Source organism: Trichechus manatus, unplaced genomic scaffold (genome assembly GCF_000243295.1).
Source record: "Trichechus manatus latirostris isolate Lorelei unplaced genomic scaffold, TriManLat1.0 scaffold00109, whole genome shotgun sequence".
Classification (NCBI taxonomy): Eukaryota; Metazoa; Chordata; class Mammalia; order Sirenia; family Trichechidae; genus Trichechus; species Trichechus manatus.
In genome coordinates, this window is record NW_004444045.1 from 9,646,707 (window position 1) to 9,673,973 (window position 27,267).

The 27,267-nt window shown below is 40.1% G+C and overlaps 3 protein-coding genes across 8 annotated transcripts in view; 2 read left to right on the forward strand and 1 right to left on the reverse strand.

Annotated features, from left to right (window-relative positions):
* Nucleotides 1–13,371, forward strand: part of HTRA4 (HtrA serine peptidase 4) — a 15,335-nt gene extending 1,964 nt beyond the window's left edge. Inside the window, 9 exon segments of the mRNA XM_004383414.2 lie at nucleotides 587–795; nucleotides 3,713–3,834; nucleotides 3,836–3,905; nucleotides 4,343–4,375; nucleotides 6,118–6,151; nucleotides 6,680–6,760; nucleotides 7,607–7,664; nucleotides 8,097–8,192; nucleotides 11,445–13,371. Coding sequence (XP_004383471.1) covers nucleotides 587–795; nucleotides 3,713–3,834; nucleotides 3,836–3,905; nucleotides 4,343–4,375; nucleotides 6,118–6,151; nucleotides 6,680–6,760; nucleotides 7,607–7,664; nucleotides 8,097–8,192; nucleotides 11,445–11,610 — 869 coding nt within the window. The 3' untranslated portion in view covers nucleotides 11,611–13,371.
* On the reverse strand, nucleotides 11,628–19,564 carry TM2D2 (TM2 domain containing 2). 5 transcript variants are annotated; one of them, XM_023737868.1, is made up of 6 exons: nucleotides 19,262–19,564; nucleotides 18,312–18,399; nucleotides 15,712–15,827; nucleotides 14,263–14,400; nucleotides 13,629–13,669; nucleotides 11,628–12,303 (listed from the first exon to the last, which is right to left on the reverse strand). In XM_023737868.1, exons 1-6 carry the CDS (start codon nucleotides 19,486–19,488, stop codon nucleotides 12,287–12,289), a joined length of 627 nt encoding a protein of 208 aa, XP_023593636.1. In that variant the 5' UTR covers nucleotides 19,489–19,564; the 3' UTR covers nucleotides 11,628–12,286. The 5 variants fall into 5 exon arrangements, with proteins under 5 accessions (XP_023593636.1, XP_023593635.1, XP_023593637.1 ...); XM_023737867.1 differs by lacking the exon at nucleotides 11,628–12,303 and having other exon boundaries at nucleotides 13,351–13,669; XM_023737869.1 differs by lacking the exon at nucleotides 11,628–12,303 and having other exon boundaries at nucleotides 13,351–13,784; nucleotides 19,262–19,563.
* Nucleotides 19,565–19,847: 283 nt separating this feature from the next.
* The window catches only part of ADAM9 (ADAM metallopeptidase domain 9), a 128,699-nt gene continuing 121,279 nt past the window's right edge, over nucleotides 19,848–27,267 (forward strand). The window contains exon 1 of one of the 2 annotated variants that reach the window (XM_023737871.1): nucleotides 19,848–20,045. In XM_023737871.1, the coding sequence (XP_023593639.1) occupies nucleotides 19,949–20,045 (97 nt within the window). In that variant the 5' untranslated portion in view covers nucleotides 19,848–19,948. The remainder of the gene's footprint in view (nucleotides 20,046–27,267) is intronic. The other variant, XM_004383416.2, reaches the window with a different exon arrangement.

The window sequence follows — 27,267 nt, forward strand, 5'->3', positions numbered from 1 at the left end:
CAAAAAAAAAAAAAAAAAAAAAAACCCCACACCCATTGCCCTGGAGTCCATTTTGACTTATAGTGACCCTATAGGACTGAGTAGAACTGCCCCATCGGGTTTCCAAGGAGCAGGTGGTGGATTCAAACTGCCGACCTTTTGGTTAGCAGCCAGAGCTCTTAATCACTGCACCACTAGGGCTCCCCTATGTCGCAAGGACAGTTAATAGTGAAACCTAAACCAGAACCCAGACCTTCTGACTACCTCCTTGATTTGGTCCTCGATATTGTGTCATCAGGCCCCCTTTTGCCCATAGTATTACGATTAGTTTAGGCTTCTTTGAAGCAGAGGGCTTGCAGATTTCTGTACTGACCAGCTACGAAGAAGGGAGTATATCCCTGGAAATGTGGAGTTGGAACGAGCTTTCAATATCTTGAACAAGAGATAGCAGGGCACTGTACACACAGAGCCCATTTACACACGAAGAAATGAAAACACAGACAGGGAAAAGTAAAATGTCTGAGAAAACTGTGATGGAGGTATGTTTAATAAAAGTGAAGCCCCCCTGATTTTCTTGCCCTTAGCTTTATACTGTTGTCTTGCTGAGACGGGTCACCTCTCAGCACCAAGGACATTCCTGCATCCAGTGGCTCTGGGTTCATAGTGTCTGAGGATGGGCTCATTGTCACCAATGCTCATGTCCTTACTAACTGGCAGCGGATCCAGGTGGAGCTCCAGAATGGGGTCCAGTATGAAGCCACTGTCAAGGACATTGACCATAAGCTGGGCCTTGCTTTGATTAAGATTGAGCCAAATGTGAGTATTTGAGGGCCAAATCAGAGTCTGCATATTTGGGGAGTTTCATCAATATGCTGATATTTTATCCTCCTTCCCACCCCCACATTATCTTTTCTACCCAGTATATGCTTTTTTTTTGTTTCCTTTACCTTTTTTTGGTTGTTGTTAATTTTCTTCCATGCCTATCTGTACATTGATAACAATTTCTATTAATTATCCCAAAGTTTTTTTTCTCCTTCAAAATCTTCCATAGATACTGCTTCTGGGAAACATATTTCTCTGCTTGCCATATTATACCAGAATCATTGTGATTTCTCAATTATTGTAAATTCTCAAAGCTGCTAAGGAATACTTTTTTTCCTTCTAAATTTTATTTTGTTGTTGCTGAGAATGTACACAGCAAAACATACACCAATTCAACAGTTTCTGCACGTACAATTTAGTGACATTGATTACATTCTTTAAGTTGGGCAACCAGTCTCACCCTCCTTTTCTGAGTTGTTCCTCCTCCATTAACATAAACTCACTGCCCCCTAAGGTTCCTATCTAATCTTTTGAGTTGTTGTTGTCAATTTGATCCAATACAGATAGTTCTTAAAAGAGTGTAATGCTCAAGGCAGACCCTTTTTTACTAGTTAAGCTAAACTATTGTTCGGTTTTAAGATGACTTCAAGGGATATTTTTGGTTTACAGTTTCAAGATTATCTCAGGGCAATAGTTTCATGGGTTCATCCACCTTCCATGGCTATAGAAAGTCTAGAGTCCATGATAATTTGAAATTCTGTATTTTCCTCCTTTTGATCAGGATTCTTATATGGAATCTTTCATCAAAATGTTCAGTAATGACAACTGGGCACCATACAGTTCTTCTGGACTTATGGTAAAAGAGGCAATTAGCCATGCATTCCACTTCATCTTCCTATTCCCAACCAGTGGCGTCACTAGGGGAGTGCAGGGGTGGGGTACAGACCACACTGGGCGACTCTGTTAGAGGGGGTGACACCAACAGGACTATAAAATGTGTAGTGTTTCAGCAGAAATTTATTATTTTTATAAAAATATCCCCGTAGTTAGTTATAATAACAAAAATATTTTTCATAAGCCCAGCTTACATGTATCAGTATAACTACAGGGCTAAAACTGTATGCTGATTTACTTTTTGAACCTTCTAATGCGCTCCAGTCAGAGCTGTCATTATTACTCAGTCACAATGATGCTGTGAGTCATGGGGTTTCGTTTGCGTGCACTACAAGCACTGTTGGTGTTTTAGCTACAATATTGTAAGTAGTCAGTATGGTCTGGTATGGGAGGAGGCCCATGGGGAGGGGTGACATTAACTCTAGTGACACTGCTGTTTTTGACTCTCTTCCTCTGTTGCTCGAGGTGAATAGAGACCAATTCTTGTACCCTGGATGGCTACTTGCAAGCTTTTAAGACCCCAGGCACTAGGCAGTGAACTAGGAGGTAGAACAGAAGCACTAAACACGTTATCAGGCCAATTAACTGGGATGTTCCATGAAACCATGACCCTAAACCTCCAAACCAAGAAACCACATCCACGAGGTGTTTGGTTGAACATAAGCAACCTCAGCAGAGGAATACTTTCTTTTTTTTTTCATATTTTCTTTATTATGTATGCCAACCCCAGTTTTGAGCCTGTATTGAGAGATGCTTCGTGTCCTTTGGGTTGTAATTTTAAAGCAAACTGGAATTCATTGTCATACCTATAATTAAAAAAAAAAAAAGATTTACACTGAATTCTGTGAGAGCTGGAACTCGGCAGGGGTGCTTTGTTTTTCTGGGTCTCAGAAGTTTTCCGCCTTTGACGGTACAGTCTTACCACTTTTCTATCACTCATTTAATGGAAAATATTTGAGTTTTCCTTCTCTGACAGGTCTCTGCCTTACACAGGTTCTAGCTTTTGCAGGTTTTACTGTATTTGTTGTTGTTGAGAATATACACAGCAAAACACACCAATTCAACAGTTTCTACATGTACAATTCAGTGACATTGATTACATTCTTTGAGTTATGTAACCATTCTCACCCTCCTTTTCTGAGTTGTTCCTCCAGCATTAATTTAAACTCACTGCCCCCTAAGGCACCTATCTAATCTTTTGAGTTGCTGTTGTCAGTTTGATCCCATATAAAAACCCATTGCCCTTGAGTCAATTCCGACTCATAGTGACCCTATAGGACAGAGTAGAACTACCCCATAGGCTTTCTGAGGAGCAGCTGGTGGATTTGAACTGCCAACCTTTTGGTTAGCAGCCGAACGTTTAACCACTGCGCTACCATATAGATCCCATATAGATAGATCTTAAAAGAGCACAAAGCTCAAGGCAGACATTTTTTACTAGTTAAGCTAAACTATGGTTTGGTTTTAAGAAGACTTCAGCTAAAGAGTACTTTGAGGTCCTTGCAGAACTAAGTATGGCTTCACACCAGCAGCATCAACATCATCTGAGAGCTTTTCAGAAATGCAGGGTCTCAGACCCCACCCAGCTCAACTGAGTCAGAATCTGTATTTTAATAAGATCCCCAGATTATTTGTGAGCACATTAAAGATTGAGAAGCACTGTTCTGTTAACTTGGACTGTAAACTTTTGAGCTGGAATAGTGCTAAGTAAACTGGTAATGTCAGATTCTGTTCATTAGTTACTTCATTGGTGGTTAACTTACAGGCATTTCTACAAAGCAGTAATTTCAGATCTTAGAGATGATACTGATCACCTTAACTAGTGAGAGTTTGGTCGTAGTTCGAATTTAAGAAAGAAGCATAAGGCAGTCGGAGAATCTGTGTGGGTGATTCTTAGATTATAAGTGCCAAAGTGATAGAGACTGTCATATATGTATTGTACACAAATTGAGTTGATTTTATTCTTGATCTGTTCATCTTTTCGGTCTTCTTCCTTATCCTTCCTTCCCGTGTGCAGACTGACCTTCCTGTATTGCTGCTGGGGAGATCATCTGATCTTCAGGTTGGAGAGTTCGTGGTGGCCTTGGGCAGCCCATTTTCTCTGCAGAACACAGTGATGGCAGGAATTGTCAGCACTACACAGAGGGGGCAGAGAGCTGGGGCTGAAGGATTCAGACATGGATTGTATCCAGACTGATGCCATAATTAACGTGAGTCACTTAGGAGGGCCATACTCAGCCTGTAAGATACTGGCAGTACAACGAGAAGAAAGCCTCAGAGTGACTTCTTTTTCCCTTTGGCCTTTTGGGGATCCAGAGTTGAGTTACATCCTTACAAGAGGGATAGAATGCCCCATTGTTAGAGTTCTGCCTGTTTGATGTGATAATTGGCATCCGCGATACTGGGTGGTCTCTTAGGGTCTGTCGGAGAGGTCCACTGCTGTGGTCGTCCTTGTGCTGCTGTTCTAGACCTACACTGACTTTGGTATTGGTGATGGTGGGGGGCACGATTTTGCATGCCTTGGAGGAATAGGGGTTCACAAGAGCAGGCTGCTTTTGGTAAACCCCTTTAGGAATTAAGTATAAATGACAAGGAGAAATTCATTCATTGACCTTACTGATTTTTTTTTTCCAAATTCTCTCTTCAGCATGGGAACTCTGGGGGGCCTCTGGTGAACTTGGTGAGTGGCCACTTTCCTTGTTGCTTCATGTGTTTTCCTAACTTTCAAAGACTTTACAAATTCTCTGATGCAGACATGGGTGTCACTGTTATGTAGAAATTTGTGGAACAATACTTTCCTATTCTTGGATCTTAAATAAATGATTAGAGAAAATTTAAGATCTATGATGGATTTATCATCCTGGCATGTGATTTCACCCAGCTGAGAGCTGCCAGGGTTCTGGCTTACTATCAAGTTTTTCTCTCCAACATGCTTTCTGATTTCATTGGGTAGTTACCAAAGTCCTGGGTATTAAACCCAGATTTATGACAAATGATCGATTGTACCATGTAGTAAACATCCTTGCAGACCCCCTGCTGCTGCATGTGAAGAACTCCTAACCAAAAATGCTAATTGCATGATATGCCTCGTCCAGGTTTTCAGTCTTAACCTGCTTATAGTTGAGAAAAAAGCCAAAACATCAGTTCATTGCTCTGTCATGTATTTTACGCTTCAACTTTATTCACCTTCTCCAGTGGAAGCGCCAGGGTTTCTAGTTGCCAAATACAAGTGAAAACATAAGAGTGCAATGACGTTTGACGTACCATCTGTGATAATGCTGAGTCCCTTTGAGCTGTTGTTTTTGGTCTCTCTTTGAAAATTACGCTGGTGTTCAGGAGGATGAGTTGTGTGTGAAATTACTGAAGACTTTTGCTCCTAATATTACATGTAATTTTTTGCACCTGCTTTCATTAGACAATGAGTATACTAGAGTCGGGATGAAATGCATAGATTCAGGCCACACCCCAGACCTACCTCTTCCATCACCTAACAAAAGTAATGGCTAAAGGATGCTGAAGTACTTAAAAAGGAAACTGTTTCCTACTTGGCAGATCTTTGTTCCCTAATTCTTCTGAATAGTTGCATTGAAGTGTTGTAGGAATTCTACAGCTTTTTTTTTCTTTTCTTTTCCGTCTTTAGTTTTAGTTTTATTTAAATAATAAAAAGGCAAATGCTCCTTGTCCTCTCATTTGTGTCAAAATACAAACTGGCTCACTTAAAAAAGTAATTTATTTTATTCATTTTTGTTGTTGAAAATATACACAGCAAAACATACATCAATTCAACAATTTCTACATGTACAATTTAGTGACGTCGATTACATTCTTCCAGTTGTGCAACCATTCTCACCCTCCTTCTGTGGATTGTTCCTCCTTCATCAACATACACTCACTGCCTCCTAAGTTTCTTCTCTAACCTTCAGAGTTGCTGTTGTCAATTTGATCCCACATTAGTTCTTTAAAAGAGCACAATGCTCAAGGCAGACATTCTTTACTAATTAAGCTAAAGCTAAACTATTGCTTGGCTTAAAGAAGACTTCAGGGGATATACTTGGTTTAAGGTTTAAAAACCCTGAAACATTTCAGGGCATCCAGTCTCTATGGCTCCAGAAAGTCTGGATTTCCTAAGAATTTGATGTGGTTCACTTTTAAAATCTGTAATTTAGAGAAGGGAAAAAATGAACTCGAGATTAAAAAAACAAAAGAATTCTTCAGCAACCTTGATCTTCTGACCCTGAAAAAAGGTGACTTTTGCACTCTTGCAGGTCACCTCTACTACTAGCCCTATAATGTGATATCCTCTAACCCTTCTGTATTCTGACTGTATGTGACTAGCTTCACACCCTCCTTTACTTGTCCTGGTTTTGCACCGATCAGTTTGCACACAACTTATTGACTGAATGATGTCTCCTCCCGTTCCAGGATGGTGATGTGATTGGCATAAACACACTAAAAGTGATAGCAGACGTCTCAGTCATCTAGTGCTGCTCCAACAGAAATACCACAAGGGGATGGTTTCAACAAAGAAAGTCCATTCTCTCATAGTCCAGTAGGCTACAAGTCCAAATTCAGGGCATCAGCTCCAGGGGAACCCTTTCTCCATCGGCTCTGGAGGAAAGTCCATGTCATCAGTCTTCCTTTGGTCTGGGAGCTTCTGTGCGCAGGAACCTCAGGTCCAAAGGATGCGCTCTGCTCCGAGCACTGCTTCCTTGGTGGTATGAGGTTCCCATGTGTCTCTGCTCACTTCTCTCTTTTATATCTCAAAAGAGATTGTATTAAGACACTCATCTTGTCAGCCTCATCAGTATAACCTCATCACAGTGATAGAATTTACAACACATGAGGAGATCACATATAATCTCATCATAGTGGTAGAGTTTACAACACATAAGGACATCACATCAGATAACACAATCATACAATACTAGGAATCATGACCGAGCAAGGTGCTACACACATTTTTGGGGGGACACAATTCAATCCATGACAGCAGGAATCTCTTTTGCAATTCCCTCAGATCGAATTCGGCAGTTCTTGGCAGATTTCCATGAGCGCCAGTTGAAAGGTGAAGGAAGTTAGGCTTTTTTTGACCCCTCTTGTATTTCACAAAGGTCCTCAGGTGGGGCAAGTGGTTTGCAAGTGGCTACTAATCTAAAAATTGGCCGTTTGAATCCACTCAGTGGCACCATGGAAGAAAGGCCTGACAATCTGCTTCTGTAAAGATTGTGGTTGTTAGTTGCCATTGAATCTGCTCCGACTCACGACGACCCCGTGTGTGCAGAGTACAACTGCACTCCAGAGGGTTTTCAAGGCTGTGACCTTCCACCAGGCCTGTCTTCTGAGGTGCCTCTGGGGGGGTTCAAACCACCAGCCTTTTGGTAATAGTTGAGTGCTTAACCGTTTGCACTACGTAGGGACTCCCTGAAAGATTACAGCCTATGGAGTAAAGAAAACCCTATGGAGCAATTCTGCTCTGTAACGCATGGGGTCGCTATGAGTCAGAACCGACTCGATGGCAGCAGGTTCTTTGTGTTTTCAGGTGCGCTCAATCTTCTGTAAAGGAGATGGTTAATTCAATTGTCTACTGTGTCCCCTGTGCCCAGCTCCTCTAATGGTGGTTTGGGGCACAACATGGGTGGATTAGGCACAAAAACCAAGCATGAGTTGTACCCAGGAATATTTGGGTTAACCTACTGTGGAAATGGAAACTCCTGGGCTGGAGATGGAGGTGGTGGGCGGGAGGAGTGTATGTGCTGATGACAAAGGTTTTTCTGAAGCATGTATTTCATGGCTTACAGCCTGAAGGGCAGCTATACTGGTAAGGATATTGGGCGACTCGGTGCCTTTTAAGCTATGCCAAAAGGAAAGAAGTTTTTGTTGTTAGTAACATTATAATTCTCCTTTCTTCTAGGAAGGGTTCTTTCACAGGAGAAATACCTGGGTCTATGAATGTTGCCGCTCACTATGAAGTAAGCATGTATTTAAATATGTCTGGGTTGTTCTTCAGAAGCAAAAGCCACAACTGGACAGTCTTAACAGGGCAGCTAGTGCGTTTGGACTGCAGCTAGGGACTCTTGTGACTGTAGGCCCTATTTGTCAGAGAGTATGTATCTGCCTCTGTCTGCACTGGCATTAACTGTACTTTTCAGTAGTTTCTTTCACTGTGTCTGTATTTTATCATGTCCAGTGGTTCTAGGCTCCTGCATAGAGAATCACACCACCCAGCGAAGAATACTTGTCATTGGCTCAATGGAATCCTTATTGGCTATTGAGCAGAGCAGATAAGAGCCTTGACCAGAACAGGTAGAGTTCTACTAAGAGTTACAGGCTTTTAGGATGGCTCAGGCAGATTAAATTAATTGTGCTTCTTGACCTTACGAGATTCTTCTCATTTCTCTTAGTCTTCTTCAAGAAATGAAAAGGCAGGATCCAGATTTCCCTGATGTGAGTTCGGGGGTTTTTGTTTATGAAGTGTTTCAAGGAACAGCTGCTGAAAGGTTAAGACAAATGCGGGAGTTTGCCCAGCCTCCTTTGTTCTTTCTAGATGGGTGCCCTGGTAAATGTCCGTAGGATCTAGACTCGTGCTGCCCAGTCTGGTGGCCACTACTCACATCTGGCTATTGAGCACTTGGAATGTGTCTAGTGCAACTGAGTTCTACATTTTAATTTTTTATTAATTTCAGTTTCAAAAACAGGAGCAGTGTAAAGTATTTTTTCATTATACACAACTTCATTGTTTTGGAAGGACTGCATTTCACTTAAATCACTGCATGTGTAAGATATTGTTGCAGAGCAGCACATCTAGCAGGTGTGTCGTTTCTAGTGGGTTTCAAAGACTTATATGAAATGGAATGTAAAATGCCTCATTAGTAATTTTTAAATATATATTACATACCAAAATGATAATATTTTGGATATAATGAGTTAAATAAGATAATTTCACTTGTTTCCTTTTTACTTCTTTAAATGTGGCTGCTAGAAAATTTAAAATTACATATGTGGCTTGCATTACATCTCTGTTGGACAGCGTTGATTTAGACTCGTGCATTTGTAAGAGCTTTTTTTTTTTGGAGGGGGATGGTTCTCTGTAGCCCAAGAAGAGCTCATGATATGAGTTAATAGCATAAGTTTAAATTAATTTTGGTAGGAATGCCCGAATCTAGCCTTTTCGATACCTTAGTTATTAAGACTCAGAAGAACCAGAGGGCTGGACACCTTCTTTGTAGTTACAGCCAACGTTTTTAGTACATTTAAATATTTTAAAACACTTTTTTCATTAAACTTGGATGACAGTACCAGAGGCCAGCACTAATACCTGTTGCTGTTGAGTCAATTCTGATTCAGCGACCCTAGAGGACAGAGCAGAATTATCCCCTAGGGTTTCCAAGGCTGTAAATCTTTATGGAAGCAGACTGCCACGTCTTTCTCCTGTGGAGCCACTGGTGGGTTTGAACCACTGACCTTCTGGCTAGCAGCTGAGTGCTTAACCACTGTGCCACCAGGGCTCCTTCTGAGGAGCACTAAGACCTGTGAAATAAAGCAAAGGCTACAGTAGCCCAGAAGAAGGTTCTCCAGCTAATTTTATTGCTGTTTTGAGACACTTAGACTAAGTGAAGAGGTGGCTTGTCCTATAAATATTATTTTCCTGGGTCTGTCTCTCCTTGTACTTCTTCAGTAACCCTCACTTGTTTTTGTTTCTTAAGAGCAATCATCTGTTCAGATCGTGTTAACTCTTTTATGGGGGAGGGAGGAAGAAATCACAGGGTACTAGCTGTTCACAATAGCTAAGTGATAGGTCTCATGTTTCTAAATTTGGGTTGTCACAGGCTTTTCTAGACTTTCATGGTTAGTGCCCTCCCCCACTTCCTTATTTTTAACTTCTAGTTCAAGGCCAAAGGTGTTTCTTTCAGCTCTTTTAGTCCTTGCTTCTCAAAATGTGGTCTGTAGCCCCAGCAGCATTAGCATCACCTGAAGCCTGTTAGAAATGGACACTCACACACCCCACCCTACATCCACTAAATCAAAACCTCCATTTTTAACAAGATCCCCAGGGGGTTTGTATGCACATTAAAATGTGAGAATTACTGCTCTGAATCACTGATAAACAGCGATCCATTCTTTCTTTCATCCACTTAGACCTAATAATGATAATAATTACATTAACAATAGCTGATACTTATTAAGCACTTAGTATATGTCAGGCACTATTGTAAGTGTTTTATATAGTCCTGTGATCACCCAACAGTCTTATGATATACATATTATTTTACAGAGGAAGTAGGCACAGTACAGAGAGGTTAATTAATGGGTAGAGTTTCACAATCAGACAGCAGGATGTGCTTGAGCTTCTGCTTTTAACCCCTGTATTATTGTGCTTTTCTTGTTTCTGAGAGGTGGAGGGATTTACTGGCAGATAGGCTTTCCAGTCAGAAAGACCCAGGATCAAATCTTACAAATATGAGGGCTGTTGTAAGATGTGCTGCGAAATCCCCTGAAGCACAACAATCCTATTTCCCTTTACAAAATTACTATCCTACCAGAATCATGTGCAAGAAGTTTACTCCTTCCATATAATGGATTTGGTTTGGAATGGGGAGTTAACTACTAATCTCAACACACCCTAGGTTTTACAAGCAAAAGAGAACAGTCCAAACAATATTTTCACCAGATGGTTATACTACAAGTTAATTAACCTTGCTGTACCACACCTGCTTCCTCTGTAGAATAATACCTACAGCAGAAGACTACTATTGTTTTTTTTTTTTTTTTGCGGTGGGGGTAGGGTGGGGGTGGGAGGACACGCTGTCCCAAGTCATCCTCCTGAGCTGTCCTTGTTCTAAAGGCTTCTCTTGCTTTTAGTTAGTTCTACACTCACTTCTCTTCACATTCTCTTGCTTTAAACCCCATTTCTCTAATTTATTTATAAACTCCACATACCTTGATACTCCTGCCACATTATTCTTCTTCCTTGACCGCCCCCCCACCCCCATTTCTCTTAATGAGTGTCTCCTGGAGTCATTTAATTTGATGGTCTCTTTTACAGTGTACTGTCTGCTTAAAGACAAATCATCAGCATGGTTACACATTAGTATTCGGAGCTGGTTTTTGTTTCTAGAATACATATTGTGTGTGAAGTAAATCTGTTGGAGAGGGAATATAATTATAACTTTGGGGAAAAGGAGCCTAGAACCAGAGCCCTAAACATTTAGACTTGGAAAGTTTAGACTGGATTTTGACCTACTGGAAGCAGAGCTTCTATAGTGCAGCTCAACATGGTCTCCAGTTTCGTAAACTATGGGTGAAGATGGGGCAAGTAAGTGGGCTGTCAAAATCATACTGATCAGAGTATAGCCATCTGAGGGAAAATGTGTTGCTTGGACTGTTTACTTTTGCTTGTAAGGCCTGGGGGTGTGCTTGAGGTTAACAGAGGCCAGCAATTAACAGAGATTAGAAGCTAAACTCCCTATTCCAAACCAAATCCATTGTATGGGAAGAGTATTTACACATGATTCTGGTAGGTACTCATTTTATAAAGGCAAATAGGATTGTTGTGTTCCAGGTGATTTCACAGCACATGTTAAAACAGCTCTTCATATTTGGAAGAACTGAGTATTATCTCTGGTTTCCTGGTTTGTATGCTTAATGCTAGCAAAATAGTAGTGCCAAAAGAGATGGACATAAAATTCTAGGTGGGGATAAGTGAAGCTTTTCTTCTAGTTTCATGGTATTTTTATTTTTCTTCCTCCCAGCTCTGGGTTGAGAGACCAGGATGTAATTGTGAGCATAAACGGGCAACCTGTTACCACCACAACTGATGTTATTGAAGCTGTTAAGGACAATGACTCCCTTTCCATCGTGGTTCGTCGAGGAAGTCAAACTTTGATCCTGACAGTTACACCTGAAATAATCAATTAAGCATCTTGCTTTAAAGAGAGATTATCATCTAACAAAAACCAAAGCTGTATCACCTGGTTTGTATTGAAGATATGCCAAAGACTGTTTTAGGAGTTCTTTTTTATAAAGAAAAATGAATGCTTTAAAATACACACACATGTTCAGGGATCACAAGGTTGGGGGTGCTATACTGCTGCTAAAAAGCCTGATTAAGCAAAGTGGAAGGATGTGGTGCCAGGAAGTCTGGGAAGCTGATAACATTTTATTTAAAGATAAACAATGGAAAAACAAGCCTCCTTCCTAATTTAACCTGGAGAGAGGGGCTTCAGTATTTTAAAATTCCTCTGTTGGCACAAACTCAATATAACATATACATACCTACCAAATATTAAGAAACATCCAGAATTCAGAGTGCAAGGGAAATAAAGTTTTTAATAATATTCCTTTACTCAGGTCAGTTTTTCAGGTTGTATCCCATCTGGCCAGTGTTTGTGTTCATAGAGGACAGGCATCTTTTAGAAGTTGAATTCAAACTGACAATTGTGGATTGCCACACTGGAATATTACTTATGATTCTTAAGTTATCATCCATCAATATAACAGTGGAAACAACTTTGGTCTCCAACAGCTTTTCTGGCTGTGAGACAGGCTTGTTCTATAAAACAGCTTCTTCAATAACTTGCAGACTTCTAGCTTTTTACCCACCTCTTCCTCCTGGAAACATTAGTGATATCACGTCTCAAAGCTGCCAGTCTTTTTTTTTTAAAGAAAAGAGCTTTTGATAGGGTTTGTGAATACTCGTAGGCAGATTTAAAAAAAAAAAAAAGTGTAAGATAAGGCAGGCTTAAAGTAACATCTTATGTTGGGAAAGATTTTTTAAATTCTGTTTTCCAGGCTTCTGTTAGGGGTGATATATTTTTTAATATGGCAGCCTTGAGCCCCCTGAAATTCTGTGCAAAATTTTATATGTGTGTGCATTTTTCTAGGGAGAGGGTTCAGGTTTTTCATAACCCACAAAAATTTAAAAATGCTGCCTTACAGAGATTATGAATAAGAGTCTACAAATTATTACTGTTACAAGCAAGGTTAAGGTCAGTGTGGCGTAGAACCTTTAAGACAGAACAGAATGTTTTAATTTTTTACACAATTGCCACCATTTAAGAATACAAGAACAGTGATCCTATTAATTAGGGATAATAAAGCTGAAGCTTTTAGGAAGGCTGCTACAAAATGACAGACCTACATGCAGGGAAATTACTTTAACAGCGGATCTTGGTCTTTAAGCCAATTATTATGAAACTAAAGTGTCTTCTTTGAGCCGTTTTATCTTACTTGTAGAATTTGTAAATTTTCCCAAATAGTAGGCTCTTAGTTTGACTTGTCCACAAAGTCTACATTTTATTTTATGTTTAACAGTTCTTTCCAACTTAGACTGCAAAGGATGGAAAACAAGTTTTTAAAACCAGGTTATGATTTAGAACATTTCCTTTTATTCTCAGTGATTGGGGAATGTGAAGCTTGGCTGTATCTCTTTTCCTGTGACTGACTGTTACAACCCACAGTGAGAGTTTTTGGTACCATGATTATTCTGAGAAAATGCACTCAGTTTCTCTTTGCCCCCATAAATCACATCTTAGCTCTATCCTGGTATTCAACATCCTATAAGCAAGAGTCTTGTTTTTTTCCCCAAAGAGCATGAGGCTGCTCACCCTACCTTATCTAATCGTGAGGATTAGTTTTTACAGTTACTTGTGTGAAATCTTTTTTTTTTTTTTTTTTTAATCAGTCTACAACATAGGCTCCATAAACTGATCAATGGTACTAATTTTTAGATGGGAAAATTCTGTCAAGAAGAACAGCTCAACTCAGACATATGTTTGATACTGTTGGCTTTCAAAACACTGAAATGAACAAGTTATTGTACTGCATATCCTGCCTCTGGAGGATGATATTGGTGATACAAAAGAGTTTACTAAAAAGATGGTTCATCTGAAATGCCTAGTTTTTAGCAAAACAAATTTGAGTTTCACTATACCTACCGAAAGTACCCATATAACTTTCCAGGCTGGTTATTTTTTTCCTGCAACGTAAATTCAGAAAGTCAGAATTTCAGTGTGAATTAAAATCCATGGCCATTTCTACTTCTGCTAAAGATTTTCACTGGCTCAGCTTCAGATATCTTCTGCATGAAGACTCTAGGTCATAAAAGAGACATGGCTAAAAACATTCATTTGCTCATCCTGTGGGGTCCACCCACTTGTTCCAAAGGGCCAAAGATACAGCAGTGTAAAGACAGAGAGGGTACGGAAACTTGACCTGCAGTTTACAAGTTGGTGACTATCTTTTGTATTTGGTACACGAGAAAAGGTAGAAATTTGATTCTCACAACACTGTTTGCATGTCATTACTAGTCTGCAAGGTAAAAAAACCTGGGCTGAAAACTCAAAGTCCAAAGAAGGCTTCCCAATCAAACCCATTTCCTCCAAAGAGGGAAAGTAATAGTCAGGTCTGATATCAAAGAAGAGTTTTGAGCCTGTAGAGATGAATTCAGAAGACAGCATTCACCTTGCCTCCCTGGGCCATAACAGCAGCTGTTTTTAGTAAACAGTGCACCAATTGCTGCCATCACTTGGCATAAGCCCTCCAGTAATGAGCAAAATAAGGTCAACGAACCACCAGATCCCAAGTCCTCCGAGTGTCAAAAGCTTTCCTACTGCTGTGCCAGTGTGTCCCAGGCAGAAGCGATCTACTCCAAAACACCCCAGGAAGAAAGAGTAGAGTAAAGTGGTTATGAAGTAGTGTCCAGTATACCTAGACAAAAGGAATGAAAAGGAAGATGTTTTACTATATAAACACAAATTTAATTTAAGTGAAAAGATGGCAAAAAAAGCGAAAAGCTGTCCCTCTGTGGCATCTTACCCCCATCTTCCCAGAAAAGAAAATTTCTCGATGGTCTAGGGTTCCAAAACAGTACTTGCTAAGACAGTGACTCTGCAGAGTTGGATTGGATAAGAAAGTATGAAGCACATTTGTACAATAGGTATCCTGGTAGGGGTGGCATCTGGGGCCCTCCCCTTCCCCCATATAGGCTGCATTCCTGAGGCTCAGTAGTCTTCTAAGGAAACACTGTCTTTTCCAAAGATGGACACCAGATCTCCATATAGCTTTCCTGGTGTTCTATAATGTTGGCAGCTAAAAGCAAAGATTCTTCATAGAGACTTTTGTCCTTACACACTGTGATGACACTCAATTGTAGTTCCTCCAGTATGGCTAAACATAACTATAGGGTCTTACATTAACAAATGTATAATTCTGTGCCTTCGAGTGGAACTTACAGAAATGACCCTAATCCTTCAAACCAAACCAAACCAGTTGCCATTGAGTCGATTCTGACTCACAGTGACCTCGTGTTTCAGGGTAGAGCTGATGCTCCATAGGGTTTTCAATGGCTGTGCCTCTGAGTAGAACTGAACCATCAACCTTTGAGATAGTAGCTGAGCGCTTAACCGTCTGCACCAGCCAGGGACTTCTAATCCTTTACCTTTATGATAAACTGATTTCTGGGGAAGAGGAGCCCACATTTTTCATAATAAAACCTTTATCCCTGAAATACTAAGGCTATTTTCACAGGATTTATGCCTATCATAGGAATTTTACAGGTAGATCATCTGGTCTAACTCTTTCATTTTGTAGATGAGGGGATAGAGACTCTTGAGTTTTCATAGCTAATCAGTGGGAGAGACATTCAGAACTCACGACCTCTGGTCTCAAGTCCAGTGTCCTCTCTACTCTAACCACATTGTCCCTGTCCATGGATTATGCACAGCAGTAATCACGTTCACTTTAACACTTAAAACACCAAAAAACCAAGCCTGTTGCCATTGAGTTGATGGCTCCACCTTTATCCAAGTACCAAACGAAAAAAACCCACTGCTGTCAAGTCAATTCTGACTCATAGTGAGCCTACAGGATAGAGTAAAACTGCCCCATAGGGTTTCCAAGGAGCAGCTGGTGGATTTGAACTGCTGACCTTTTGGTTAGCAGCCATAGCTTGCTGTAGCACTTAACCACTGTGCCACCAGGGCTCCATCCAAGTACCAACTACTCCAAAGTAATACTTACTTTATACAAGGTTTATTTTCTCGTAGGAAGGTTCTAGGATCAGCACACTCAATTCCTTCTAGGGCCCGGCACTGGACTGAGGTGTGCTCCACATCACTGTAGGCCTGACCACCGAACTGTGGAATAACAGACAAAAACAGAAAACCCATTGAAACCAAGTTAACACAAAATACATCTTTATAATCATTAATAAAAGCTGTCTCAGGGCTATCATTACTGTAACAAGGTTGGGGCAAAACTGTGTTCAAGAGCAAGAGATTTAGTAACATACTTTAAGCGATTTTTAATCCATTCTAAATGTAGACTATCTCCAGTAAACTTCCTTTTTTCTTTCTTTTTGACTGGTTTCTTCAGTAATATAGTAAAAAAAATTCATCATAAGTTTTATTAAACATCATTTAGAATAAAAATCCAAAAATCCAAACCCGCTGCCGTCGAATTGATTCTAACTCATAGCGACCCTATAGGACAGAACTGAACTGTCTCATAGGGTTTCCAAGGAGCAGCTGGTGGATTCGAACTGCTGACCTTTTGGTTAGCAGCCGAGGTCTTAACTTCTGTACGACCAGGGTTCTACCATTTAGAATAGATGGACACGATGCTTAATTATTCTACATTTGCAGGAAAAAGAGCACATTACTAAGCATTTGGGAATGGGTATTTAAAAAGTCAGTGTGTGCTAGAGGTCTGTTTTACATACACTATAAATTGACAAAATTAGGAAAGAATTCAGGATATTATCTGATTCAGGAGTTTACAGAGGCCCATGAATGTGGCCCAGATATGCATAGTACATCTATAAGTTTAAATTCTGACAAAAATTTCAGAACAGGGCCTCCTACCCTTTGTTTAACTGAATTCTAGCACAGAAAGCATAGCTGTAAATTTTCTACTGGCACCATATTAAGTGCTTTACGACTACCTGAGTTGGTGCATCCTCAAAGGTTGTGGAGTGGGAAATAAAGATGCTTACTTCTCCTCCTTCCCTTTGGGACTGAAGTGTCTGAGTACTGACAGTCCTCTAGGACTTCTGGGTAAGGTAAGAGGAAGCATACCTTGCCTTCTTTGGGTGCCTTGCCATGATAAACCTAGTTTTTAATTAAGACAGGCAAAGTAAGTGACCTCTATACAGTGTTAATTCAAACTTTTATTAATAATTATCAACAGAACAAAAGTTCATGGTATTGAAAATATTTCTTTACAGAGGACCACAGTAAGAGTTGCCTTTATGGTCTTATCACTGTCAGGTTTATTCCTATGTGTCTAATTTAGTACAACAAAATGTCTTCCCATGATTCTCTAACACCTAGCTGAGTTTTGACTTGCATTATGCAGCATAATGTAACTTAATGGTGAGTCCATGGTGGGGGCAGGAGGCACATGAACTTCATTGGTTTTTGGGAGACCAACTTGGAGGTGGAGTGCACCCGCTTTAGGAATATTATTAAATGGAAGTTAATGGCTTCTTTCCATTCCAAAAGGCCACTGTTACCAAAGGCTTCTTTTGGAACACTTGATACCAGGACCAGTTGCCATTGAGTCAGTTCCGACTCATGGCGACCCCACATGTGTCAGAGTAAAATTGTGCTCCATAGGGTGGCACAGTGGTTAAGAGGTCAGTATTTATTACCTCCAAATGCTCAGTAATGAGCTTTTCCCTGCAAAGGTAGAATAATTAAGCATTGTGTCCATTTATTGTAAATGGTGGGGCCCTGGTGGTACAGAGGTTAAGAGCTCAGCTGCTAACAAAAAGATACACAGTTTGAACCCTATGGGGCAGTTCTACTCTATCCTATAGGGTTGCTATGAGTCGGAATCGACTAGACAGCAATGGGTATACACAGGGTTTTCGATAGCTGGATTTTTTTGGAAGTAGATCACCAGGCCTTTCTTCTGAGGCATCTCTGGCTGGATTCAAACCTCCAACCTTTCAGTTAGCAACCAAGTGTGTTACTGTTTCCAGGGACTCCTAGAATGCTTTAGCCTCCTACAAAGACATCTATTAATAGACCCTATCTATGTCCTAAGGATATGATGGAACTTGCTTGTCTGGTGAAAAGAACGGTCATCTGAAAAGGGGGTCTTCCCCAAATGCATGCATAAGAAAGATAATGCCCAACTCATCATCAGTTTTAGAAAATGGACAGTCTTTCTTTTGCTCTTACAGGAAAGTATATGCCTTGAAGTCAGGGGTGACACTTAAGCTTGAAATCTGTCCATGTCAATGGCCAAAGGAATCAAAGACAGATTACTCTTTGCATTTGGCACAAAGACTACTCCTTCAGCCACTGACCCTGACCATGCTGGAAATCCAGTAATAGTCACTCTGATGAAAGTCTACCAAAAGAGTAACTTTGTACTCCTTATACTTTTCTATAATAACATTTAACCAGTGGTTAAGAGCACGGCTGCTAACCAAAAGGTCAGCAGTTCAAATCCACCAGCTGCTCCTTGGAAGCCCTACAGAACAGTTCTACTATGTCCTATAGTGTTGCTATGAGTCGGAATTGACTCAATGGCAACGGGTTTGGTTTTTTGGGTTTTACTTCTCTACAGGAGAGTCTGCTTCTACAACAAAATAAAACAAAACAAAAACTCACCTTGAGACAACCATAGCCGAGTTCCTGGGATGCGGTTGCATTTCCAACATGATCCACTGGGTCTTCACATTCTATAAATTCATCAGGTCTGTAAATCACCAGTAAGATGATCATCATCATCAAATGGTCTTTGCAAAATGCTGTTTACATGTATATAAACAAAACAAGCAGGAGGCATTTCTTCACCAAGTTTTCTGGGGCTTAATTTCACTCTGTAGACCCTTCCCCAAGCCTAAAGGTGGTGTCAATTAGACTGATGTACAACAGTTCAAACAGCCTCCAAATGACCCTTTTATTGGGAGTGGGGTGGTGTAGTTTCTAGTCCTATTTCTACATGGATTCTATTTCCATCCCTCTGCACCACATCCAACCCCAAGTACTGGATTCTGCCTAGGCTTCATCTCTTCCCTAGGCAAACAACCACAAGGTTAAAGGGGCAAAACTTTAGCCATTGGAGTCCCTGCTCTCTGTGCATTTGTCAAACGCTTTTTCTTATTGATCAAAGAGATGTTAATAAACGGCTTGGTTTTGCAGTGGTAAGGATATTGCTGTGAGTGCCTTGTAGGCAGGGACAGGTCATTCATTTACTCCATTTCTGCCTTATTCAGTACCAGCACCTAATCGGCTAACACTCCATGAATTCTCCCCTGGCTAAAGGAAGCAGAACAGAGAACCTGGTACCCTTCTTCCAGATGCTATATGATGTCATTCTCCCTAGTCCTCCTCTCTCGGGGTCGCAAAGGATCTGCCACCCACACACAAGGTTTTCCCCTGCATGGGTGAGAAGACTGAGAAACCTGTCATATTCACCTCTCGCGTGTTGACTATCAGGTGCTTAAATGGAGAAAGTCTGAAAAAAAAAGCAGCTTTCCCCCCTCCCCTCCCCACAATACCCATATATCCTTGGCCCAATCTCCATCTCCACCCGCCTCAACGACTGGGTGGCTTACAGGTAAGAGCAAAGGATGACTGGAGACTGGGGGTCGACATATTTCCAGCTCTGAGTGCCAGCGGAGACCTCCGGGTGGGCGGTGCCAGAGGATGTGAACTCGGGCTCGTAGGTAGTATTTTGCGAGTGGCTCCGAGAGACACAATGCAGTAGAAGTAGATTCCCCAGCAGTAAAGCCGCCTGGCCGCACAGAAGTAAGTAACTCACTGGGCAACCGCCCAGCACCATCTTCCCAGGCCCAGTAGCAGAGAACCGACCTCAGCCACAAACCCACGCCAGCACCGCCAAGCGAAGTCCTCTGCGGCCAGGCCTCTCCGCGCAGCCCCGCTCCTCACTGCCAAACAGCCAATGGACACGCAGTTCGACGCTCCGCCTCACCTCCGCCAACCAACCAGAAAAGGCTGAGCAGGTGGGAGGGGCTGAGCTTCGCTTCCGCTTCTCAATTCTTCTTCTAGGCTTCTTGCTCCTCCTCTTTTGCTTCCTCCAATCGGTTCCTTCAACCGCAAAAGTAGGCGGGCACGAGAGTAAAGGGGGCGGGGCTGATAAATTGCGTAAGTGTCGCGCGCGTGCTCGTTCCCGGGAGCGTTCATTCCGACCAGCCCTGGGGCCCGGGTAGGGTTGGGAAGTGATGGAGCAGGCGGAGGCAGAGGCGACGGAGTGTTGAGTGGAACCTGCGGAATCAGCCGAGATGGGGTCGGGCGCAAGCTCGTCCTTTGGGACCCTCTGCTTCCAGTGGCTGCTGTTGTTTGGCCTGCTGGGTCCAGTCCTCGATGGGGCGCGGCCAGGTGGGTGTCTGCCTCCAGGGCCCTGACAGGTCCTTTGGAGTTGCTGTTTCCTAGGGTTGGGACGCTCGAAGTTCACCGTGGTGCTAGGGAGTGGAGAGGCCTGGCCTCGGACTGGATCCGGGGTTGGAAGGCGAAGCCAGTATAGATGTGTGCGGACGCTGCTCAGACCTCAAACTCAGGGTCTGGCACCCCAAATCTCGCTCTTTCGCGCCATTCTCTTATCTGGATCCTCTTTCTCCTTCTCTTGCTTGGCGGGAGCCTTTTGCTGTGCGCCCGGCTCGCATCTCGCGCGGCGTCGGGTCCCTCAGACTCTCTCGGGACCACTCGGAGTCAGACACTCACCTCGGCGTCTGCTGAGAGCCCTGGAGGCTGAGTGCGCTTCCAGAATGTGTGCATGTTTAAAATGCTTTAAGCAAATGGAGTTTGATCTTCCCTGTAGAGTTGATGTCAGTTGGAAAGAGACTGGAAGGTGAAGCCTTTGCATCAGGTTATTATCTTGAGATTTTTGTTTTTCATTTTATTAGCGGTGTCATCAGTAGGTCCACCGAGCTAAATTGAGAGATGGAATAGATGGACTAAGGGGGGGGGGCTAATTTTTCTTGGATCATTTTGTTGTTGTAGTAACACTATTTCTTTTTGGAAACTAAGTGCTACATTTTTATAGCCGAACAGCCTTTTATCTGTGTTTTTGCTGGGTTTGCAGTGTTTGCGGACAAATATCCTTGCCCTGCTTAACTCTTAGGATTATCATAAGAATTATATCATCTATGTGAAATTGTTTTTGAACTGGAAAACTTTCTTTGAATACGTAAGATACTAGAGATGCCCGAACATAGGGGCAACAGATCGTCAACACTCCACCTTCTTTTTGGAAACGACATCTTTATTTATTTTGGCTCTTGTATTAAAATATTGTTCGCAAGCTTGTAGTTTCTCTGTCAGTGATACAGTATAATGTAGATTTAAAAAAAATTAAATCATTGCTTTGAGAGTTGTTCAAAGAATAATGAAAGATTTCAGTATAGGACACTTGACTTTCAGGAAACTAATAGCATTTTTTTCCCTTATCTTTGGCTTATTCTTTTTAAATTAAGTGGATAAGCCTCACCCAGTGTGGAAATTTTGAAGCTCTGAGTACTGAAATTTTATTGAGTGGGAAGCTACTTAGTCTTCTCTGGTTTAGACTATTTACTGAGGTATTCTAGGTGGTTAACATTTACTGGTATTTCAGGTGAAGTAGATTATGTATCTGGAGGTTTGGTAGTCCTTGATCCATGTGTTTGTAAGTATAAATGAGACTATATTTTTAATGTCAGTGTATATGTCAGTTATTATATGCTAGTGGGTTCAAACCGATGACCTTTGGGTTAGCAGCCAGGTGCTTAACCACTGCGCCACGAGGGTTCCTTCATGTTACATACCTGCAAATAGATGAATGGGATATTCTTATGGTCTTTAACTGTGGCTTCAACAGATTATCATCAGTCCCTCACTTAAGCATATGTATGCTTTAGAAATTTATACAACATTTACTGAACTACTATAAACACCATGCTCAATACTGGTAGAGGGGGAAAGGGTGACCAAAGGTGCTAAGTATATCTGAGGGATATTGGGGAAAGTTCTATAGAAGAAGTGATAATGAACTGGGTAATCATTGGTGAATCTTACAAGCAAAATGGTAAGAATGCCTTCTGAGCAGAAGAAAGAATTTTTAGAAGAGTATGAAGGGGTGAAAGAACATGACCTTAGGGAGTGATGAGAATGTCTATAGATTCCAGCTAGTCTGTGTAAAAGGGAGGGATGGAAGATAAAACTAAGGTACGCTGGTACCAGCTGGGAAGCCTTCTGTTGTCGGGCTAAGGAATTTGGACTTTATCCTGTGGTAGTTCTTTGGGCAGTGAAGATTTTCAAGTAGGAGTGTGACATAACCTGAGTTGTAAGGTAAGTGGTAGCACAATTGAGGACAGAATATTGAAAGGGGAAACTGGATCCTGGGAGACCAGTTACAGTTAAGAGGCTTTTGTATGAGTCAATTCAGTTTCCCTAGGGGAATGCTTTTTTCAAAATCAGCTGACTAAATTTTTGTAATACAGGATGTTTAAAACATACATCGAAACATTTCCCACTAATAAAAAGGAATTTGAGGACTCAAGTACCACCCACACATTAGTTACATTAGGAGGTAACTCAGTTTTGGTTTTATATCATGTGTCAATGAGGAAATAAATTCCAAACAGCTGACTTAACAAGAATTTTTTTTCTACAACTGGGACAGACAAAGGTAAATTTATATCTTCATCAAAAGTAACAGGGGAAATCAGGCATGAAAACTCTTCTGATAGTCTCTTTTAAGGTAGTAATTATGATGTACATACTTAGAAATTTACGTATGAAGAGCTAGTATTTCAAAGGAAGTGAGTTTGAAAGTTTACTCATGGTGACTCACACTAAACAATGAACTACATATCATAACTTGACTTTAGGTTTGTATTAATCTTGTTTTTAGATGCCAGCAAAGTATTTGAATTTGATAATGTTTGTGTTTGTGCCAGATAGGAGAATGTAGTCTTTGAAATTTAAAGATAGTTTGGTTTTTAAACTTTTAGTTAAAAACAAAACATTTATAATTTAGAGTATGTATAAAACAAATTGCTGAACCCCAGAATAGTTTTCAAAAAGCACTTAAAATTTTTACCTTACCAATTTGACTTTATATCATATTTATATTGACTAGCTCTTTGTTAAAAATTCAGCTCTTATAGAATCCCTAAAAAGATGCAAACTCTAAGTGACTAAAAGCTTATTCTCAGAAGACCTACAAGCTCAAGTATATGACACAGATAGCCTGATGATTTTTCTTTTTTCTCTTTGTTGTTGTTAGGTGCCATCAAGTTGGTTCCAACTCATAGCAACCTTATAGGACAGAGTAGAACTGCCCCATAGGGTTTCCAAGGAACAACTGGTGGATTTGAACTGCCGACCTTTTGGTTAGCAGCGGAGCTCTTAACCACCTCACTACCAGGAGCCTTGGAGGAGTGCCAGTATTTGAGTCAGTGTTTTGGGACTGCCTCAGAAGTGAATCTGGTTCTCTTGGTATGTTAGTAACTGTTGTTGTAGTTAGTTCTCCTGGAGTGGATTCGACTCATGGCAGCCTCATGTGTGCAGAGTTGAACTGCTTGCTCCATAGGATTTTCAAGGCTGTGACCTTTCAGAAGCAGATAGCCAGGCCTGTCTTCTGAGGCACCTCTGGGGTAGGTTTGAAATGCCAGTTTTTTGACTAGTGGTCAAGCACATAACCATTTGCACCACCCAGGGACTCCATGTCAGTAACCACATTCTGTCCATCTGCTGAAGGGCACTTGAGTTGTTTCCATCTTTTTGCTATTGTGAATAGTGTTGCAATGAACATCTGCATACATGTGTCTGCTCATGTTCCTTCTTTTAGGGTATATACATAGGAGTGGGATTGCTGGATCATATGGTAGCTCTATTTCTAATTTTTTGAGGAATCACCATACTGTTTTCCACAACGGTTGTATCATTTTACATTCCTACCAGTAATGTATAAGGGTTCCAGTCTCCCCACATTCTTGCCAACATTTGTTATTTTCTGTTTTTCTGATCATTACCATTCTATTAGGGGTGAGGGCTCCATAGGTTTTTCCGTGGCTGATATTTCAGAAGCAGATAGCCAAGTCTTTCTTTCAAGGTGCCTCTGGGTGGACTCGAACTGCCAACCTTTTGGTTAGTAGCTGAGTGTGTTAACCATTTGCACCACCCAGGAACCCTAGCCATTTACTTAACATATATTTATTGAATACCTACTCTGTCGGTACAGGAAATACATGATAACCTTCTTAGTCTGAAGTCTATAGGAGGAACTTACATTCTCTAGGTCATTAAATCTTATAAAGGGTTGGTATTTTTCCCAAAGACGCACTTAAAAACAAATAACAACAAAAATGTCCCTTTTCAAATGTAAAGATGGGTAAGTGTATTATATATATAGAGAGAGTACTCAAAAAAATGTAGAACTGTAGGACATAGCAGTGGGAATTACAATTAAGTAGTTTGAAGGTAGTTATTTATATGTGATATGTGTTTATTTCAACCAGATGGATTGACACAGTGACTGCAACAGTGGGCTCCAACATAGCAACAATTGTGACAATGGTGCAGGACTGGGCAGGGTTTCGTTCTGTTGTGCATCAGGTCGCTATGAGTCAGAACCAACTCGATGGCGCCTAATGACAAGGAAATGTGTTTATTTGGGATTTTGGCTTTGTAAATAGAATGAAAATATGTGGCTTATAATAACAATACTTTATGGATCTAATTACATCAATTTTTCTTCGAGAAATAATTCAAACAACAGAATTATCTTCTCTAATCCCATTATGTATGTGGAGCCCAAGTTTATACAGTAAAATAACTTAAAAGTGGCTATTTGTATACATAATGGGTGGGAAGGAAAGTAGATGACCCATAGTTGAGTCTTTACGTTTATTTGCTTTGTAGAATTCTTTTAACTTATTTCCCTCTAGTACAGTTTCTCCTGTGAAAAATATTCTTAGACTCCTCTAAAACACAGTACATAAAAAAAGAACTAAGAAGTTAGAAGAAGTAGGAAGTAGCACTAACAACTTTTCCTTTTTTTTTTTACTAAGTTCAGGCCACTTTAAGTTTTATGTTTCCACACTTATTTTTATGTTCAGCCCATATTTTCTAGTAATGTGATTTTTGACAGTGTGCTTTTTATGTCATATTCTAATTAATATAACAGTTTGTATTTTCTATTGATTTTGTTGTAGTAAGATTTTTATTTTCATTGTAAGCTATATCTTTATACCAGTGGTTGTCCTTTGGAGGAGATTTTGTCCCCAAGGAGACATTTGACAATATCGGGGAGACATTTTTGGTTGTCACAACTGGGATGCTACTGGCATCTAGTGGGTAGAGATCAGAGACTACTAACAGGTATCCCTGCACAGGACAGCTCCCCACAATAAAGAATTTTTTGACCCTAAATGTAAGTAGTGCTGAGATTGAGAAACCATGGTTTATGCAAATTATTCTAATGCACTTCTTTCATAGTAACCTGGGAAAAATGTTATTTTGGTACTTGTGAGAAGGTGCTACTAATTGGAATTAAAAAATAAAGTAAATGGAATTTGAGGAAAATCTGTCCAAGATATAAACAGGAGAGAGAGAGAGAAAACCAAAACAGAATCGAAACAAAACCCTCCAGAACTAGAGATAAGAAAGGATTTTTGAAATACATGGGAATGAGGATTTTCATATAGGTAGTGTAAATTATTTTTGAATGATCATAAGAAGTAAATTTCAAAGGTATTAATTATAATTCTTACTAGTTCTAATTGATTAAACACAGTAATTTTGAAGGCAAAAAGAATCATTACCAACTGTAAGAATAAAATTGTCTTTAGAGAACAACAAATGGTACTATTGAGGCTATTATTACTTGCATGGAAGGTCTGGGAATTGTATGATAAAAAGGTAGTAAAGCAAGTAATATTAAAATAACAATGATGTTTTTCATTTAAAGAAGAAGAAATTAAAAATTTTTAAGAAAAGAGTAAAATGCAGTTCAATGATTTCAGATTTAAGTAGGTTTAGAGACAGACCTAGTCCTGGAATCTTGGGGGTGTAAGCAGTCTGCGCCAGATGTTGTCTACTTCTTGTCTGGGAGAGAAATGGAGGGTCCGCTAGACACTTGAATTTTAGTCTTTTGGTAACAAGTCTAAAAGATTTGTCCTTTCTTTAATAAGCATATTCTCCAGACTAAATAAAAGGTAAGTTAGATATACTTGGCTTTTGAGCATCAAATGCTTCTTTGACCTGTGAAGAATACTTTTTTAAAGTAAAATTAAGTATGGCTGTGACAGTATTTCATAATAATAGAAACGAGAAAGATTCCAAAGTAAAGTAGTGGTAATTAGCCTTAGGAGGAAAATTAAGGAAAAAAAATTAAGGAAGGATATAACATTAACAATTTCAATAGTGGTATAGATGTTCTTTTGTGCAGTACTAAGGATGTCGAACTTGATTGACTTTGAAGAAGTATTTTGCTTATTCTTTTATCATTCATTAATTCATTATTTCAGTAATACATTTTCTTCAAATTTATAGATTTTGCAGTTAACACAATAGAACATTGAATATTAGTAACATTCTCATATAAACTTTATAGTTTACTCAAATCTGTGTAGTTAATTTGTCTTCATGTGATCAGTAGCAGTCCAAAATTTTTGTTTATTTCTAAAATCTTGATTTAGTCCAATCATATTCATATTTGAAGTATTATAGTTCTTTGCATAATTCTGATATAGTCTAATTTGGTCAAAATATTGTGATACATCTGTCTGTTGATGACAACTTAAAATATTCATGATGAGCTTTTAACATATTTCTTAAAAGAAGTACAGAAGCAATGTAAAACTAAAAAAGATTTAAACAAAGAAAATATCTTTAGACATAATGATTATCCCTGTTTCTTAAAGAGGTTTAGATATAACTTTTAATAGTCTTAAAACAACACTATATTACCATGTGCCCATACATTTGAATAGTAGTAAAACTTTATGAGTAATGATGTTAATTCCCTGGTTAAACTATTAAAAAATACCAAACCTGTTGCTGTCAGGTCGATTCTGACTCATAGCGACCCTATAGGACCGAGTAGAACTGCCCTTTGGGGTTTCCAAGGAGTGGCTGGTGGATTCAAACTGCTGACTTCTTGGTTAACAGCCAAGCTCTTTAACCACTGTGCCACCAGGGCTCCAGTTAAACTATAGGACCAAGTTAATAATTAAAGTTATGTAACACATTTCATATTAATAATTAAAGTTATGTAACACATTTCATATAGCATATTAATTAAAATTTCTTTATCTCTCTTGGGCTAATACTTTCCTTGTGTTGATGGTGTTCTTCATTTCTCCTTTACTCCAGGTGGGTTGGGACCAACTGATGCATCTTAGATGGCTGCTTGCTAGCTTTTAAGACCCCAGATGCCACTCACCAAAGTGGGATGCAAAAATTTTCTTAATAAACTTGTTATGCCAGTTGACCTAGATGTCCCCTGAAACCATGGTCCCCAGATACCCGCCCCTGCTACTCTGTCCCTCGAAGTGTTTGGTTGTATTCAGGAAACTTCTTAGCTTTGGTTTAGTCCAGTTGTGTTGACTTCCCCTGTAGT